At 46.1% G+C, this 15,120-nt stretch overlaps 2 protein-coding genes across 23 annotated transcripts in view; one reads left to right on the forward strand and one right to left on the reverse strand.

The window, feature by feature from the left end:
• NEK11 (NIMA related kinase 11) overlaps positions 1-15,120 on the forward strand; it is a 200,073-nt gene that overhangs the window by 22,657 nt on the left and 162,296 nt on the right. The gene's annotated exons all lie outside the window — the stretch shown is intronic.
• Positions 4,669-7,211, reverse strand: LOC135981381 (myb/SANT-like DNA-binding domain-containing protein 2). 2 transcript variants are annotated; one of them, XM_065583615.1, is made up of 2 exons: positions 6,233-7,211; positions 4,669-5,238 (listed from the first exon to the last, which is right to left on the reverse strand). In XM_065583615.1, exons 1-2 carry the CDS (start codon positions 6,807-6,809, stop codon positions 4,763-4,765), a joined length of 1,053 nt encoding a protein of 350 aa, XP_065439687.1. In that variant the 5' UTR covers positions 6,810-7,211; the 3' UTR covers positions 4,669-4,762. The 2 variants fall into 2 exon arrangements, with proteins under 2 accessions (XP_065439687.1, XP_065439688.1); XM_065583616.1 differs by having other exon boundaries at positions 4,669-6,025.

A 15,120-nucleotide genomic window follows, 5' to 3' on the forward strand; every position in this document is an offset into this window, starting at 1 on the left:
ACTGCTGTAGTCTGGAGCCCAACTGCTCTGCCTTACTCTTGGGTAGTTCCAAATCCCTGACAAGGTCATTCAGTTCACCTTGTGTTATCAGGTGTGGTTCAGAGGAGGAGGATGGGAGAAAATGTGGGTCCTGTGACATTACTGGTTCAGGACCAGAAGTTTCATCCTCTTCCTCTTCCTCGTCTGACTCAAGTGAGAATGATTCTGGTGCATCAGGAACCGGCAGTCCTTCTCCGTGGGGTACTGGGCGTATAGCTGATGGAATGTTTGGATAGTGCACAGCCCACTTTTTCTTCTTTGACACACCTTTCCCAACTGGAGGCACCATGCAGAAGTAACAATTGCTGGTATGATCTGTTGGCTCTCTCCAAATCATTGGCACTGCAAAAGGCATAGATTTCCTTTTCCTGTTCAACCACTGGCGAAGATTTGTTGCACAAGTGTTGCAGCATATGTGTGGGGCCCACCTCTTGTCCTGAGCTCCAATTTTGCAGCCAAAATAAAGGTGATAGGCTTTCTTAACCATAGTGGTTATACTGCGCTTTTGTGATGCAAAAGTCACTTCACCACAAACATAGCAGAAGTTATCTGCACTGTTCACACAAGTACGAGGCATCTCTGCTCACTTTGGCTAAACAGAAATGTATCCCTTTGCAAAATCAAACACTGACAAATAAGAGAGCACGACACTGTATGATTTCTAGAGCTGATATAGGGAATTTGTTCAGCAGAGTGATGTAAGCTTCGTTATGATTGCATCATCCATGACTTCTAGGAATAACATGATGAAATTCATATCATGTATGACGCAATACCAGCTTCAGATTGCATCATTCATTGTTTTGCCTAAAAAGCAAGTACTGTCCAAACCCAGTCATAGATTTATTCATAGATCCAGTCAAAGATTTATTTTAGTCATTTCTGGTTTTAATTGAGATCCCTTCCCTTTATAACTCACTTATCCTCTGCCATTCCCAAGTCAAGGGTCGTATATACTGACCCAATAGCATATCTTGAAAACTAGAGCCAATCAACAATTTTAAGCATCATTTTCGTTCTCAGTGACCCAGGATTAGTAAAGTTTGACTACATTTATTTCAGAAGCATTTTGGCTGTAGAGCAGTGTTATTACTCCTGATGTGCAGATAACTGCAGTTATAAACAGCAAAATATGTGTGATGTTGCACTCTATATGATTTTATGAAAATATGCTAATGTAACTGGAATATGCTTCATGCAAAAGGTCTCTTGTAAGGTATCAGTACAAAGCTTATAATCTACTTAGTGTGGTCATCCTATTTGTATAATTGTACCAATCTTGTATCTGGAACTAGAAATATGAAATATAACTCTGAGGGCCTATTGTAATTTATGCAAAGTGTAGGCCATTAATGGTGGTTTGGAATCTTGATGACTCCCATTAACCAGGACAATTGACTGCAGATGGCTCTGTTTTACCTGTAAGTCTTTCTGTATACCTGTGTGCTGGCAAGTGGATAATGAAGTCTTACAGTGATATGTGGTCATGTCACCTGAACTGGAATCCATCTTTAACCTGGTATCTTTCCATTGAGAAGGAGGGGGTGGGAACCCAGAGAGGGACAAAGGATTCCCGCCTTATGCAAAAGGGTGGAACAGAACAAAGCGGAGGGCTATCATGAGGAATCCCCTAGCTACCACCTGAGCTGGAACAAGGGCTGTACCAGGGAAAAGGATTGTGCCCAGACTAGGAAGGCATCCAGTCTGTGAAAGAAACCTATTGAAACATCTTTCTGGGGGAGATATTATCTGTACTCAATTGTATTACTGTATTAGGCTTAGATTTGCGTGTTTTATTTTATTTTGCTTGGTAACTCACTTTGTTCTGTCTGTTACTACTTAGAACCACTTAAATCCTACTTTCTGTATTTAATAATCACTTTTTACTTATTAATTAACCCAGAGTATGTAATAATACCTGGGGAGGGGGGGGACGGACAAACAGCTGTGCATACCTCTCTATCAGTGTTATAGAGGGCAAACAATTCATGAGTTTACCCTGTATTATACAGGGTAAAATGGATTTATTTGGGTTTAGACCCCATTGAGAGTTGAGCATCTGAGCGTTAAAGACAAGAACACTTCTGTAAGCTGCTTTCAGTTAAGTCTGCAGCTTTGGGGCAAGTAATTCAGACCCTGGGTCAGTGTTGGAGGAGACGGGAGTGTCTGGCTCAGCAAGACAGAGTGCTGGGGTCCCAAGCTGGCAGGGAAAGCAGGGGCAGAAGTAGTCTTGGCACATCAGGTGGCAGCTCCCAGGGGGCTTCTGTGATTCAACCCATCACAATATGCTCAACTGCTGATCTTATATCTTAGGCCTTGTCTACACTACGAGAGTAGTTCGATTTTACTTGCATCGAATTTTTGTAATCGATATTGCAAAGTCGAACGTGTGTGTCCACACTAAGGACAGTAATTCGACTTTGTGCGTCCACACTAACGGTGATAGCGTCGACATTCGAAGCGGTGCACTGTGGTCAGCTATCCCACAGTTCCCGCAGTCCCCTCTGCCCATTGGAATTCTGGGTGTAGCCGGCAATGCCTTCTGGGTAACAAAATGAGTCGAGGGTGCTTTTGGGAAACTGTCGTCATCCGTCCATCACTCCCGCCCTCCCTCCCTGAAAGCGCCGGCGGGAAAACAGTTCGCGCGCTTTTCCAGTCATTGACAGCGCGGACGCCACTGTACTCCGAGCATGGAGCCCGCTGCGACCATCGCTGCAGTTGTGGCCGCTCTCAACGTCTCGCAGCTTATCATAAAGGTTTCCCTGAGGCAGATGCAGAAAAGTCAGGCAAGGAGGCTACGGCACCGCGGTGATGTCCTGAAGTCTGAGAGTAGCACAGACCTGTCAGAAAGCAGGCGACCCAGCGCCGAGGACATCACAGTGGCAATGGGTCATGTTGATGCCGTGGAACGGCGATTCTGGGCACGGGAGACAAGCACTGAGTGGTGGGACCGCATAGTGCTGCAGGTCTGGGATGAATCCCAGTGGCTGCGAAACTTTCGCATGCGGAAGGGAACTTTCCTGGAACTTTGTGAGTTGCTGTCCCCTGCCCTGAAGCGCAGTGACACCCGGTTGCGAGCTGCACTGAGTGTACAGAAGCGAGTGGCCATAGCCCTGTGGAAGCTTGCAACGCCAGACAGCTACCGGTCAGTCGCGAACCAGTTTGGGGTGGGCAAATCTACCGTGGGGGTTGTTGTGATGCAAGTAGCGAAGGCAATCGTTGATGTACTGCTGCCAAAGGTAGTGACCCTGGGAAACGTGGAGGCGATCATAGATGGCTTCGCAGCGATGGGATTCCCAAACTGCGGTGGGGCCATAGATGGAACTCACATCCCTATCCTGGCACCGGACCACCAGGCCACCCAGTACATTAACCGAAAGGGATACTTTTCCATGGTGCTGCAAGCACTGGTGGACCACAGGGGACGTTTTACCAACATCTACGTGGGATGGCCGGGCAAGGTTCATGACGCTCGTGTTTTCAGGAACTCTGGTCTGTTTAGACGGCTGCAACAAGGTATTTACTTCCCGGACCACAAAATAACTGTTGGGGATGTGGAGATGCCTATAGTCATCCTCGGGGACCCAGCCTACCCGCTAATGCCCTGGCTCATGAAGCCCTATACTGGCGCCCTGGACACTGAAAAAGAACTCTTCAACTACCGGCTGAGCAAGTGCAGAATGGTGGTGGAGTGTGCTTTTGGCCGTCTCAAGGGGAGATGGAGAAGCTTACTGACTCGCTGTGATCTCAGCGAAACCAATATCCCCATTGTTATAGCAGCTTGCTGTGTGCTCCACAATCTGTGTGAGAGCAAGGGGGAGACCTTTATGGCGGGGTGGGAGGTTGACGAAAATAGCCTGGCTGGTGATTACTCACAGCCAGACAGCCGGGCGATTAGAAGAGACCAGCGGGAAGCGCTGTGCATCCGGGAGGCTTTGAAAGCAAAGTTCCTGAGTGAGCAGGGTAACCTGTGATTTTATAGTTTGTGTACTGAGAAGCTAAACCTGCCCCCGTTTCTTTACCCAGGTAATGTTGACTATCCTATCCAGTTACATACCCCCTTCACCCCCCCTCCAACACACGTGTCGAAATAAAAATAGTTCTACTTTGTTAAAGCACACCGTTTTCTTTAATACTGTTTTAGCGGGAATTTTTTAAAACTGGGACGCAGACTGTGGTGCGGGGCGGGTCTAGTGTTGTGATGCGAATGCAGCTTCTAAACTCAAGGATTGACAGGCTCCGCTGCGGTGGGATGCTTGTTTCAACGGAGCCTGTCAACCCTCCTGATCGGGACTGTGTGTATGGGAGGTCTATTTGACTTTGTGGCAGGGGGAGGACGGTTACAGATCCCATGCTGTGTGGCTCTGTGATCCTGTCTAAGGACCGGCGCTTAAGATCTGTAACTGCCCTCCCCCGCCACAAAGTCACAGAGCAACCCACCCCCCCCAACATTACATCAAAACAACCTCCCAGACTAACCGGGGCAACTAGTCACTGCATCACTGCACTGTGTATGTGCCCTGCTGCTGTGCCTGCCCCCGACTATGTACCCTGCCAAAGGAGACTGTCCTGTCCAATTTCCAACCCCCTTTCCCCTCCTCCTCCAAAAGAACATGATTGAAACAGTAGTTAACAGAAACGAATTTTTTATTATCAACTACACATGGCATTGGGAGGTGAAACTTGGACGTGGGCTTGTGTCAGGCGGGAAGGAAAGAACTTTTCAAATTTTGGGAAATGAGAGCCTTCTGCTACTAGAGCTCTCTGCAGGGGTGGAGTGAGAGTTAGCAGGGACTCTGCCGCCTCTCCTTCTTTGCACTTTGGGTGAGGTGGGTATGGGACTTGGTGGCGGGGGAGGGCGGTTAGAGATGGACTGCAGCGGGGCTCTGTCCTCCTGCCTCCGTTCCTGCAGAACATCCACAAGGCGCCGGAGCGTGTCCGTTTGCTCCCTCAGTAGTCCAAGCAGCGTTTGAGTCGCCTGCTGGTCTTCCTGCCGCCACCTCTCCTCCCGATCCATGTTGGCTTGGTGCATTCGGGTCAAGTTCTCCCGCCACTGGGTCTGCTGTGCTGCCTGGGCTTGGGAAGAGGCCATAAGCTCAGAGAACATGTCCTCCCGTGTCCTCTTCTTCCTACGCCTAATCCGCGCTAGCCTCTGGGAGTGTGATTCCAGGCTAGGTTGTGAGACAGTCGCAGACGGGGCTGTGGAAATGGGAAAAAGGGAGTGAATTCCTCTGAAAGATAAATGTAGTTGTGAACAAAGAACATAGTCTTTCTCTGTGAACAAGACCATGCACAGCACCTTTCACATGCGCACTCAGCACAAGGTCGAATTCTCGGCCTTCGCATTCTGTGCCTGGGGTCTTGAACAGCACATTTGAGAAGCGAGGCAGCACAACGGAATTTCTGTTGCAGGCAGACATGGTAAGCCGTACACTTGTGGCAGTTTAAAACTTTTATATTACCACTGGCCTCATTTCACATTTAAATCAATGTCAGTCCCTGCTGCCAGCAATCCGGCAAGCGGGAACTCTGCCCCTGTCCCACCCCCTCGCGGCTGTCCCCGGGAATGATCCCTTTCGGCTGCCCCTCTCCCGCCTCCACCGCGTGGCTGCAAACCAGCGGTGACAGTTCTGTAAAGGAACGGGAAAGCAGTCCCAACACTAACATTCCCCTACCTAATTAAAAGCAGGTCACCATGGCCGACATCACCCTGATGAGGATCTCCGAGAGCGACAAAGAGAGAATGCTCCGGGAAAGCCTCCAAAGACCAGGGCCGTATGCCGCCCTGCTGTGCAGAGCAATGATCCCCGAGTACCTGATAATCTCGTGGCGCGGCAACGTGTCGTACTTCGGAGGACCCAATAAGGCCGCTCTCCCCAAGAACCTCATGCAACGGCTTTCAAGTTACCTCCAGGAGAGCTTCATCGAGATGTCCCAGGAGGATTACTGCTCTATCCCCGCACATATAGACCGCATTTTACTGTAGCTGCAGTAGCAGGGAATACACAGTAGAGCGGCTTGTGCAGGACAATCACTGAAAACCGGACATTGCTAGATTTCTTTTCAAAACTTGCACTGCCCCTTACTAAACCGTTAAGCGCCTAGGGCACACTAATCATGAACAACCCATTCTTTTAATTGTTAATATTCCTGTTTTGTTAAAAATAAATGTTTAGATGTTTACAACACTTACTGGCTGATCCTTCACCAGATTCTGTGTCCGGGGTAATGGCTGGGGACGCTTCGTAGGGGATCTCTGTAAGGGTGATGAAGAGATCCTGGCTGTCGGGGAAATCAGCGTTGTGAGAGCTGCCAACTGCCTCGCCCTCCTCATCTCCTTCCTCATCTTCCCCGTCCCCTAACATGTCTGAGGAACCGGCCGTGGACAGTATCCCATCCTCAGAGTCCACGGTCACTGGTGGGGTAGTGGTGGCGGCAGCACCGAGGATGGAATGCAGTGCCTCGTAGAAACGGGATGTCTGGGGATGGGATCCGGAGCGTCCGTTTGCCTCTTTGGTCTTCTGGTAGCCTTGTCTCAGCTCCTTGATTTTCACGCGGCACTGCGTTGCATCCCGGCTGTATCCTCTCTCTGCCATGTCTTTAGAGATCTTCTCGTAGATCTTTGCATTCCTTCTTTTGGATCGCAGCTCGGAAAGCACGGACTCATCGCCCCACACAGCGATGAGATCCAAGACTTCACGATCAGTCCATGCTGGGGCTCTCTTTCTATTCCCAGACTGCACGGCCATCACTGCTGGAGAGCTCTGCATCGTTGCCAGTGCTGCTGTGCTCGCCACGATGTCCAGACAGGAAATGAGATTCAAACTGGCCAGACAGGAAAAGGAATTCAAATTCAAATTTTCCCGGGGCTTTTCCTGTGTGGCTGGTCAGAGCATCCGAGCTCGCACTGCTGTCCAGAGCGTCAACAGAGTGGTGCACTGTGGGATAGCTCCCGGAGCTATTAGCGTCGATTTCCATCCACACCTAGCCTAATTCGACATGGCCATGTCGAATTTAGCGCTACTCCCCTCGTCGGGGAGGAGTACAGAAGTCGAATTAAAGAGACCTCTATGTCGAACTAAATAGCATCGCAGTGTGGACGGGTGCAGGGTTAATTCGATTTAACGGCGCTAACTTCGACATAAACGCCTAGTGTAGACCAGGCCTAAGTATAGAATAGGTATGAAGTATTGCCAACATGGCACACATTATCCTATGTGACTCTGAAATACCAGTACCTGTATTATGCTATGTCATGTTCAACAATATATTCTAATGCGGAGTGACTCACTCCTTGCACATTGAGTTAACTGGTATATCAAGTTTTGTAATTTATTGGTTCATGTTTATATCTGGCTTCTAGAATTTTGCCTTCTTTTTTATTTATTAGATAATACTGAAATACTTTTCACTTCTGCAGTACTTATCATCCTATAGTTTTTTAAGGTGTAGGCTAAACTAGAAAATCACCATGTTGCTGTAGACTGCTGTGAGCAACAAGTGTGGCTAAACACCTGCAAGTTTAGACTAGGAAAAAACATTGACTGCATACATTTTCTAGTTTTGATCAGGCCAATTTCACTTTGGCCTGGTCACAATCTTCTTGTGCCCCCAAATAAACATCCATACAATGATCTGTGCACATGTAAGCTCTAAGTGACTTTTCCTAGGTTGCACAGGAAGTCCCTGACCAACCCAGGAATCAAACCTAAGATTCCAAATTCATGTCTTGTAGTTAAGGCACTAGTGGAGTTGCACCTGCTTACACCAAGTCTGACTTTGACTTGTTTTGTCACTTAAAAGAAAAAAACAAACCTCCTATTCATGTTGGTTACATAGACTTGCCTAGTATATCTTTGTGTTTTTGTTTTGTTTTTTTTCTTTTACATTGAAGATCTGTGAAACTTAAGCCCTGTCTACACTGGCAAGTTTCTGTGCAGTAAAGCAGCTTTCTGCATTGTAACTCCCGAGTAACACTGCCAAGCCATTTAGTGTGCAGAAACTGCGCAGTTGCAGCGCTGTAAAAAAAACAAAACACCCCGACGAGAGGCATACAGCTTTTTATGCCGGGGGTACAGCACCGCAGTGCCAGTGTCGACACCCTGGTCGATTACAGCGCTGTGACTGGCCTCTGGGAGATGTCCCACAATGCCTGTTCTTGTCTCTCTGGTCATCAGTTTGAACTCTACTGCCCTGCCCTCAGGTGACCAACCGTCATTCCCACCCTGTAAACTCCTTTGGAATTTTGAAAGTCCCGTTCCTGTTTCCTCAGTGATGCGTGCAGTGGTGTTAGTGCATCTTTCTAGGTGGCCAGGCCTGCTCCACACACCAGGTAATTCCCCCACTTGGAGCAATGCCGAGCTGCTGGACCTCATCAGCATTTGGGGAGAGGAAGCTGTCTAGTCCCAGGTGCGCTCCAGCTGTAGGAATTATGATACCTACGGACAAATTTCATGATGCATGATAGAAAGGGGCCATGACCAGGACACAGTGCAGGGTCGAAGTGAAGGAGCTGCAGAACGCCTGCCACAAGGCGCGGAAGGCAAATTGTGCCCATGAGCTGCCGGTTCTACAAAGAGCCGGATGTGATACTTGGTGGCAACCCCACCTCCACGGTGAAGGCCACTGTGGATACTTTGGTGGCTCGTGTGCAGAGGTGAAAGTAACATTCAACAGTTACTGGTACAGGGGCTGGCTCCGGGCCCCCAGAAGGGGCGGGGCCTTGGGCGGAAGGGGCAGGGCTGGGGGTCAGCATCCCCCAGCCAGCCCATCCACACTGCCTGTCCTGCGCTGTGGTAGCAGCAGCGGCAGCCAGAGCCCTGAGCCCTTTTAAATCACTGGCCCCGGTGTGGCAGTGCTTTAACGTTGGCTGCTTACGGGCTGGTGCTGGCAGCCACTTTTTACCGGTATGCCATATCGGCCCGAACTGGCTTACTTTCACCCCTGCTTGCATGCCAGTTGAGAGTGGACCAAGCCAGGAGGAGGAAATCTTGGACGGGGGGAGACTCACATGCAGAGGACGACTCAGAGGTCAGAGATGCATGCAGCCAGGAGCTCTTTTCTATCCCAGAAGAGGTTAGCCAGTCACTGGTAAGTGGATTTGATTTTGGTAATCGCTGAAGCGAGTTTTTGGGGGCAGGAGAGTTGCAGAAAGCAGGCTTGTCTGTATGCTTCGTGTACCATGACATGCCTAGTCTGAGCGGTGGAACAGGCTGTTGACGGACTTCCTCACTTCATGGGAATCTGCCTCAGATCTCCAGGAAACTCTCATGGAGATACTGGGCAATCCACTGCCACAGGTTCTTTGGCAGAGTTGCTTTGTTTCTTGCCCCATTAATGGTAACTTTCTCGCACCACTCTGCCGTCAAGGAGGGACCATTGCTGTGCACAGGTGAGCTGCATAAGGGCCGGGGCAGAAGCTGCAGTCTTGGAGATTGATTCCCTGATCACCCTCAGCAGCGAGATATCTTCCATAATGAACCCAGCCTGTGGAAAATGTGAGGACAGGAATGATTATCACCCCCCCCCCCCCAGAGCTGGCTCTCCTCAAGAGCCCAGTGTACAGTAGGGTCCAGGAACACTGATTTACCCTGCCCCCGTGGCTGCTCACCATTTTGGGGGTCTTGTGGCTTATGTGTGCTTGCCTGGGTCAGCCAGTTAGTTACAGGTATGTGAATACTGGCTGTGTTTAAATCACTGAATCAGTGTTCTGTGTGTTGCAAACAATACTGTTTCTGTAAAATGTTGCATTTTGGCTTCACAGAGATGACCTTGGGAGCCCAGCCTCCCTCTTTGTTATCGGTAGCAAAACAGTTGTGCAGAATTAGAAAGCAGCCACGAAGAACTAAGGAGGACTTTCTGTGTGATGTTATGATACACTCCATGGCCCAAAAACAGGAACTGAAGGAGTGGCAGGACAGCAAGAAGAGGGACCGAAAGGAGAACGCGGCATGCCAGAATGAAGCCACAGAGCAGCTCTTAAACGGTATGGAGCACCAAATGGACATGCCCCAGGCGATACTAGCACTGCAAACGGCAAAACTCTTTCCCAAGCGCCCCCCAGACACCACCCACACACTCTTATCAACCTCCTGGCTCCAGTCTGTACCCACAGCATTCCACTCCTCCCCTGTCACAGTCCAGCACTGCAGACTCTCAGTTCCCACTGCACTCAACACCCATCCCTCTGCAGTTTGACCCTACTGAAGTACAGTACCCAATGCACTGTACTCCAAAGGAGAAGGTTGGATATGATCCCTGGAGTAGCCAGCTTCCACAGTGCAATCGCCACGCGCTTCTCCAATGGCAGGCCAGCTCTCATTCTCGTGTCCTTGGGCCGCAGGGCTGGGGTGAGCTCATTGCACAGTCCCATGAATATGGCTTTCCTCATCCAAAAGTTCTGCAGCCATTGCTCATCATCCCAGACGTGCATGACAATGTGATCCCACCACTCAGTGCTTGTTTCCCGAGCCTAAAAGCGGTGTTCCACTGTGGTCAGCACCTTCGTGAATGCAAGCAATCTCGTGTCGTAGCTAGTACGTGTGGCGAGATCAATTTCGTACGTCTCTTGCCTTTGTAGTTTAAGGAATAACTCCACTGCCACTCATGACATGTTAGTCAGAGTGAGCAACATACTGGTCAACAGTTCGTGATCCATTTCTGCAGACTGAAGAGGCAGGGCACACAGTACACAAACTATTGAAAGATGGCGCCAAATGTGAACAGAACCACAGGGATTGGTGGGATGCGAAGCAATGCATCACGGGGTATTGAGACAGGACCCAGGATGCCCCGCGACTCCCTCTGCCTTCCCACAACTCTTAGCAGCAGAGGAGGAAGAGATGCTCTGTGGGATAGCTGCCCAGAGTGCACCGCTCCGAATACCGCTGCAAGTGCCGCATGTATGAACATGCTATTGCTCAGGCAGCTGAAAGTGTGAACACACAACAGCGGTTTCACTTCAGCGCTCTGAGTGGCATTGAAACTGCCGGCGCTGTAACTCTGCCAGTGTAGACATACCCTTAGTGCTGTGCACATTTAGCCTAAAGGCATTCTTTGCAACTCAGTCATTTTTCTAGCCCAAGCATATGCTGCAGTACATATTACATAATAAATAATAATCTTTTGCATGTATATAACACCTTTTATATTTTCATCTGTAAGCAATTTGTAAAACTATGAAAATAAAGAATTATTATCCTCAGTTTGTAGATGAGTGAACTAAAACTGAGAGGTTAAGTAAATTTTGCCCAAATTCATACAGCATATCAGTGAGAGAGCTGGGAATATAACCCATGCCCTTCCTCCAGAAATCATTTCTTGGAGTTGACAATTTGCTAATTGTCACTATGTCTCTAATTTGTCTTTGTTTAGATTGTAAACTCTTCCCATATGTTCATGCAGCATCTACCACAATGGGGTTTAAACCTAATTGGGGCCTTTGGGTGCTACCTCAAGATTGGGTAAGATTACTGAAAATGTGGTGGCAAGGAAACCATGAAGTCACGTGTAGTTTTCAGATTTTTTTAAAATCTTTAAACTTGCTGCTTTGTTTTTAGGTCAGGATATAGAATGAAGACTGTACTGGACACATTGGGAACAACGTGGGATGGATATATGTGCTTCCAGTCAATCTGGGGATTCATGGTATCAGTTTTATTGGCAAAATTAGGATTGAAGTGTACTAGAAGCTCAGACTAGTAAATCCTTAGTCTTTCTTAAAAACTTTCTCACACTCATCTCTTGAAGTCCAGGTTTGTCCTTGATGTAAAACATCAGGAAGAAGTTTCAGCATTGTAGCTAGATGGGGAACAATGCTTCATAGGAGGAGGAATAGCTCAGTGGTTTGAGCACGGGCCTGCTAAACCCAGGGTTGTGAGTTCAATCCTGGAGGGGGCCATTTAGGGATCTGGGGCAAAATCAGTACTTGGTCCTGCTAGTGAAGGCAGGGGGCTGGACTCGATGACCTTTCAAGGTCCCTTCCAGTTCTAGGAGATAGGATAGGATAGCAGGAAGGAAACTAACTGACATACGTTTTTGGGACCAGGGTGTCATTGTTACATTGATTTTTAATGGTTCCTTTTGAAGACCATTGGCACTAGTCATATTTATTGTCACTTACAAAATGCAGGAAAAAATCCACATTCTTATGAGATTCTTGAACCATAATCCTCCAATATTTACAAGGTTGCATATTTTTTAGATTTCTGAGAAGTTTACTTTCATTTTTCGCAATCATTAGTACTGTATTGTTTCTTGATGATCCACTCAGAATCAGATCCCTAGCCTTCTAGAGCAAGAGCTTAGTGCCAGCATTTAAAAATAAATATGGTGATATCAATGCAATCGCTTCTTACATCACTTTTGTTAGCTACTCCTGGGATTCCTCTCCCCCCGCCCCCCCCCAAGATAATTCCTTACTTAGCCTATAGCTGAGTTATTTATTATAGTTAAATTACTTAATATATCAATGTTCCTGTGATATCAGTGGCTTGCTATACAACTGTTGACACTGGGAAGACAGTGCTATCATCTGTGGATAATGAATGTCCCAATCAATTGTATGAAGAGGAGCTTTGGGTTAAGTCTCACTATTTCATAACCATGCATGGACAAGCAACAGAAGTACACAGTAGGCAATAGGGATTTTTACTTCATAAATATTCAGTAGGTATTAATATGTCCCCTTGGTGGAAGGCATATGCTGAGAAGTGCCAAACACCCTGCACTGTTCCTGCATGTGGTAATTGTGGGGTGTCGGCTCAACTTCTGCCTCTGACTTGCATTATACCATTAACCTAGACTCATGCTATGATTCCTTGGAAACTGTGCACTTAGCTGAATAATTTATTACATGACTTTTAATTATTTATGGCTTCTTATTACAACTGAAATAAAATCTAAAGGTGGAAGAGTTCTGTGACTTATGAATATCCAAGAGACAATTGGCAGATTGCTGTGTAGTTAAGTCCCTGCATTTGCTCCTGTTTGTTTCTCTGAAGGTATTCCAAAGAGAACATTCATCTCAACCTGAATCGATTAAAACAATAACAAATGACTTCCTGCTGGTTGCACTGTATTTGTTCATCAAATCATGCTGTTTGCCTTTTCTCCAGCCTCATTTAGGCCTAAATATAAAATAAAACAGGTCATCATAGGTTTATGAACAAATAATCTTGTCCATGCTAGAAAGTGAACAAGAGAACTGTACTGACAGAGCTTCCTTAACAGATCATTATTTTTAATAAGCTTTTTTTATTATACAGTATTTTTCACTTATTTCAATCAGGTGTGTTCCTTTTACTTCAGCGAAAATAAGCAGTTAATCTTGCTCTATATATCATCACCATAGTGCATATTGCAGTAGTTTAGCACATAACTGCATATAAGCCAAGATTTTCAAAAGTGACTAGTGATTTTTGGCTTCCTAACTCTTAAAGGGTCCCAGTGTTCAGAGAGTGGGTGCTTAGCATGTTATGAAAAAATCACATCCATTTTGGGTGTTTCATATGGGCACACACAATCACAGGTCATCTGAAAATCTTAGACATTGTTATTACATGGGATTTTCAAAAGCACCTAAATGACTTAGGACCCCAAGTTCCACTGACTAGTCTAACTTTGAATAGGAAGTGCTTTTGAAAATCCTATCCACTAATATCATGTCCAACATTCTTAATTTTATTCTTTCTTGAGCTCTTTTATTCCCTTTTAGCACATTCAGAATTTTACCTTTCTTGATTAAATGGCAACTTTCTACTCAAGTTATTTGAAGTATCCAAATATATCTGACCAAGTTGATTAAGGAACCTAAGGGAGTAAGGTGCCCAACTCCCATTGAATTGGGAGATTTGGGCATCTTACTCCCATAAACGTATTTGAAAATCTGAGCCTAAATAAAGGGTTGGAATGAATTATATCAGTATAGCCCGCTAGTGCGCCTATGTAGGCAGTTTGTCACATTTGTAATTAATTGTTTTTCAAGGTTTCCATAGGTTACACCAATAGCATTTATTTATTTTTGGTTGGCAAAGGTCAGCGTTTTGGTACAAAAGGTCCTACTTGAATTTGGTTAAAAAAACCCAAACAGCTAAAATATCCATTTCACAGTTTTACAATTACTAAAGTATATGTGCGCAAACAAAAATAAAAAGTGTATTTGTTTGAGATAATTTTGAAAATCTCCTTAAAACTTGTAAATTTATTTTTTAGTGCAGTAGTCTTAAAAAGTGTGCTGGGTCTGTTAAACAAACAAAACCCTTTTGAAACTGAATATGGCCTTAATCCTGCAAACACTTACATGCCTAACTTCAAGAATTAGGACAGTTTGAGTGGCTCTTTGCTTCTCCCCCTGGCTAATCAGAGAGTTCCTTAAGGAAGGAGAAGTAATCAATGGCACTACCTAAGGGAAAGCCAGCCTGTAATTGATCAGGAAGGGAGACCCAACATACCTAGCCCAGCCTGCCACCCTTGTCTGGTTCTTTGGGAGGAAGTGGTGGTGGCTGACCTGAATTTTCCTCAACATTAAATATTGTAATAATTTTTATCAATATTCTTAAGTCCAGGCAGTGTTAATGCTTTATACAGTCTGAATTTTTGTGGATTTTTTCCTTCTCTGAGATGTACAATAAAGACAGTGAATAAAGATTTTTGTAATAAAGCAAAATCCCTTGGAATCATCTTTGCTTCTGCATTTATTTTATTGGAACTGTAGTTTACATTTTTTAATCTAATTTTTGCAATAGTCAGAGGTTGCAAAGAGCACATAATTTGCTACTTCTGGTCAAAATGGTACTGATTTCCTCAGAGACAGGCAAGATATCGGAATATGCCTATTAATAGTATGTTACTGCAGTGTGTCTGCATTTGCAAGATTAATTAGCTTTTAACTCTTGATCAAGTATATTGTACTTTCTTCCCTGCAGAACTGGCCTTTAGGCTCTTTGTTTCATTCTATACAGTGTAATGAGAAAATTGCTGCAATGAATGAAGTACATACATTGATAGTCCAATGCATCAAGAATTTGTCTTTGTTTATTCTGTTCTTATTGGGGTAGTTGTTGTGAAACACATTTATGTTGC

Source organism: Chrysemys picta, chromosome 2, assembly GCF_011386835.1.
Source record: "Chrysemys picta bellii isolate R12L10 chromosome 2, ASM1138683v2, whole genome shotgun sequence".
NCBI classification, from domain to species: domain Eukaryota; kingdom Metazoa; phylum Chordata; order Testudines; family Emydidae; genus Chrysemys; species Chrysemys picta.

What these genes read in the sequence shown, in the direction of transcription:
- LOC135981381 (XM_065583615.1), bottom strand. Translation starts at nt 6,809, where the DNA reads ATGCAGAGCTCTCCAGCAGTGATGGCCGTGCAGTCTGGGAATAGAAAG. An exon ending in ATCTGGTGAAGGATCAGCCA is followed by an intron (nt 5,239 to 6,232) that starts GTAAGTGTTGTA and finishes CCATTTCCACAG; the next exon opens with CCCCGTCTGCGACTGTCTCA.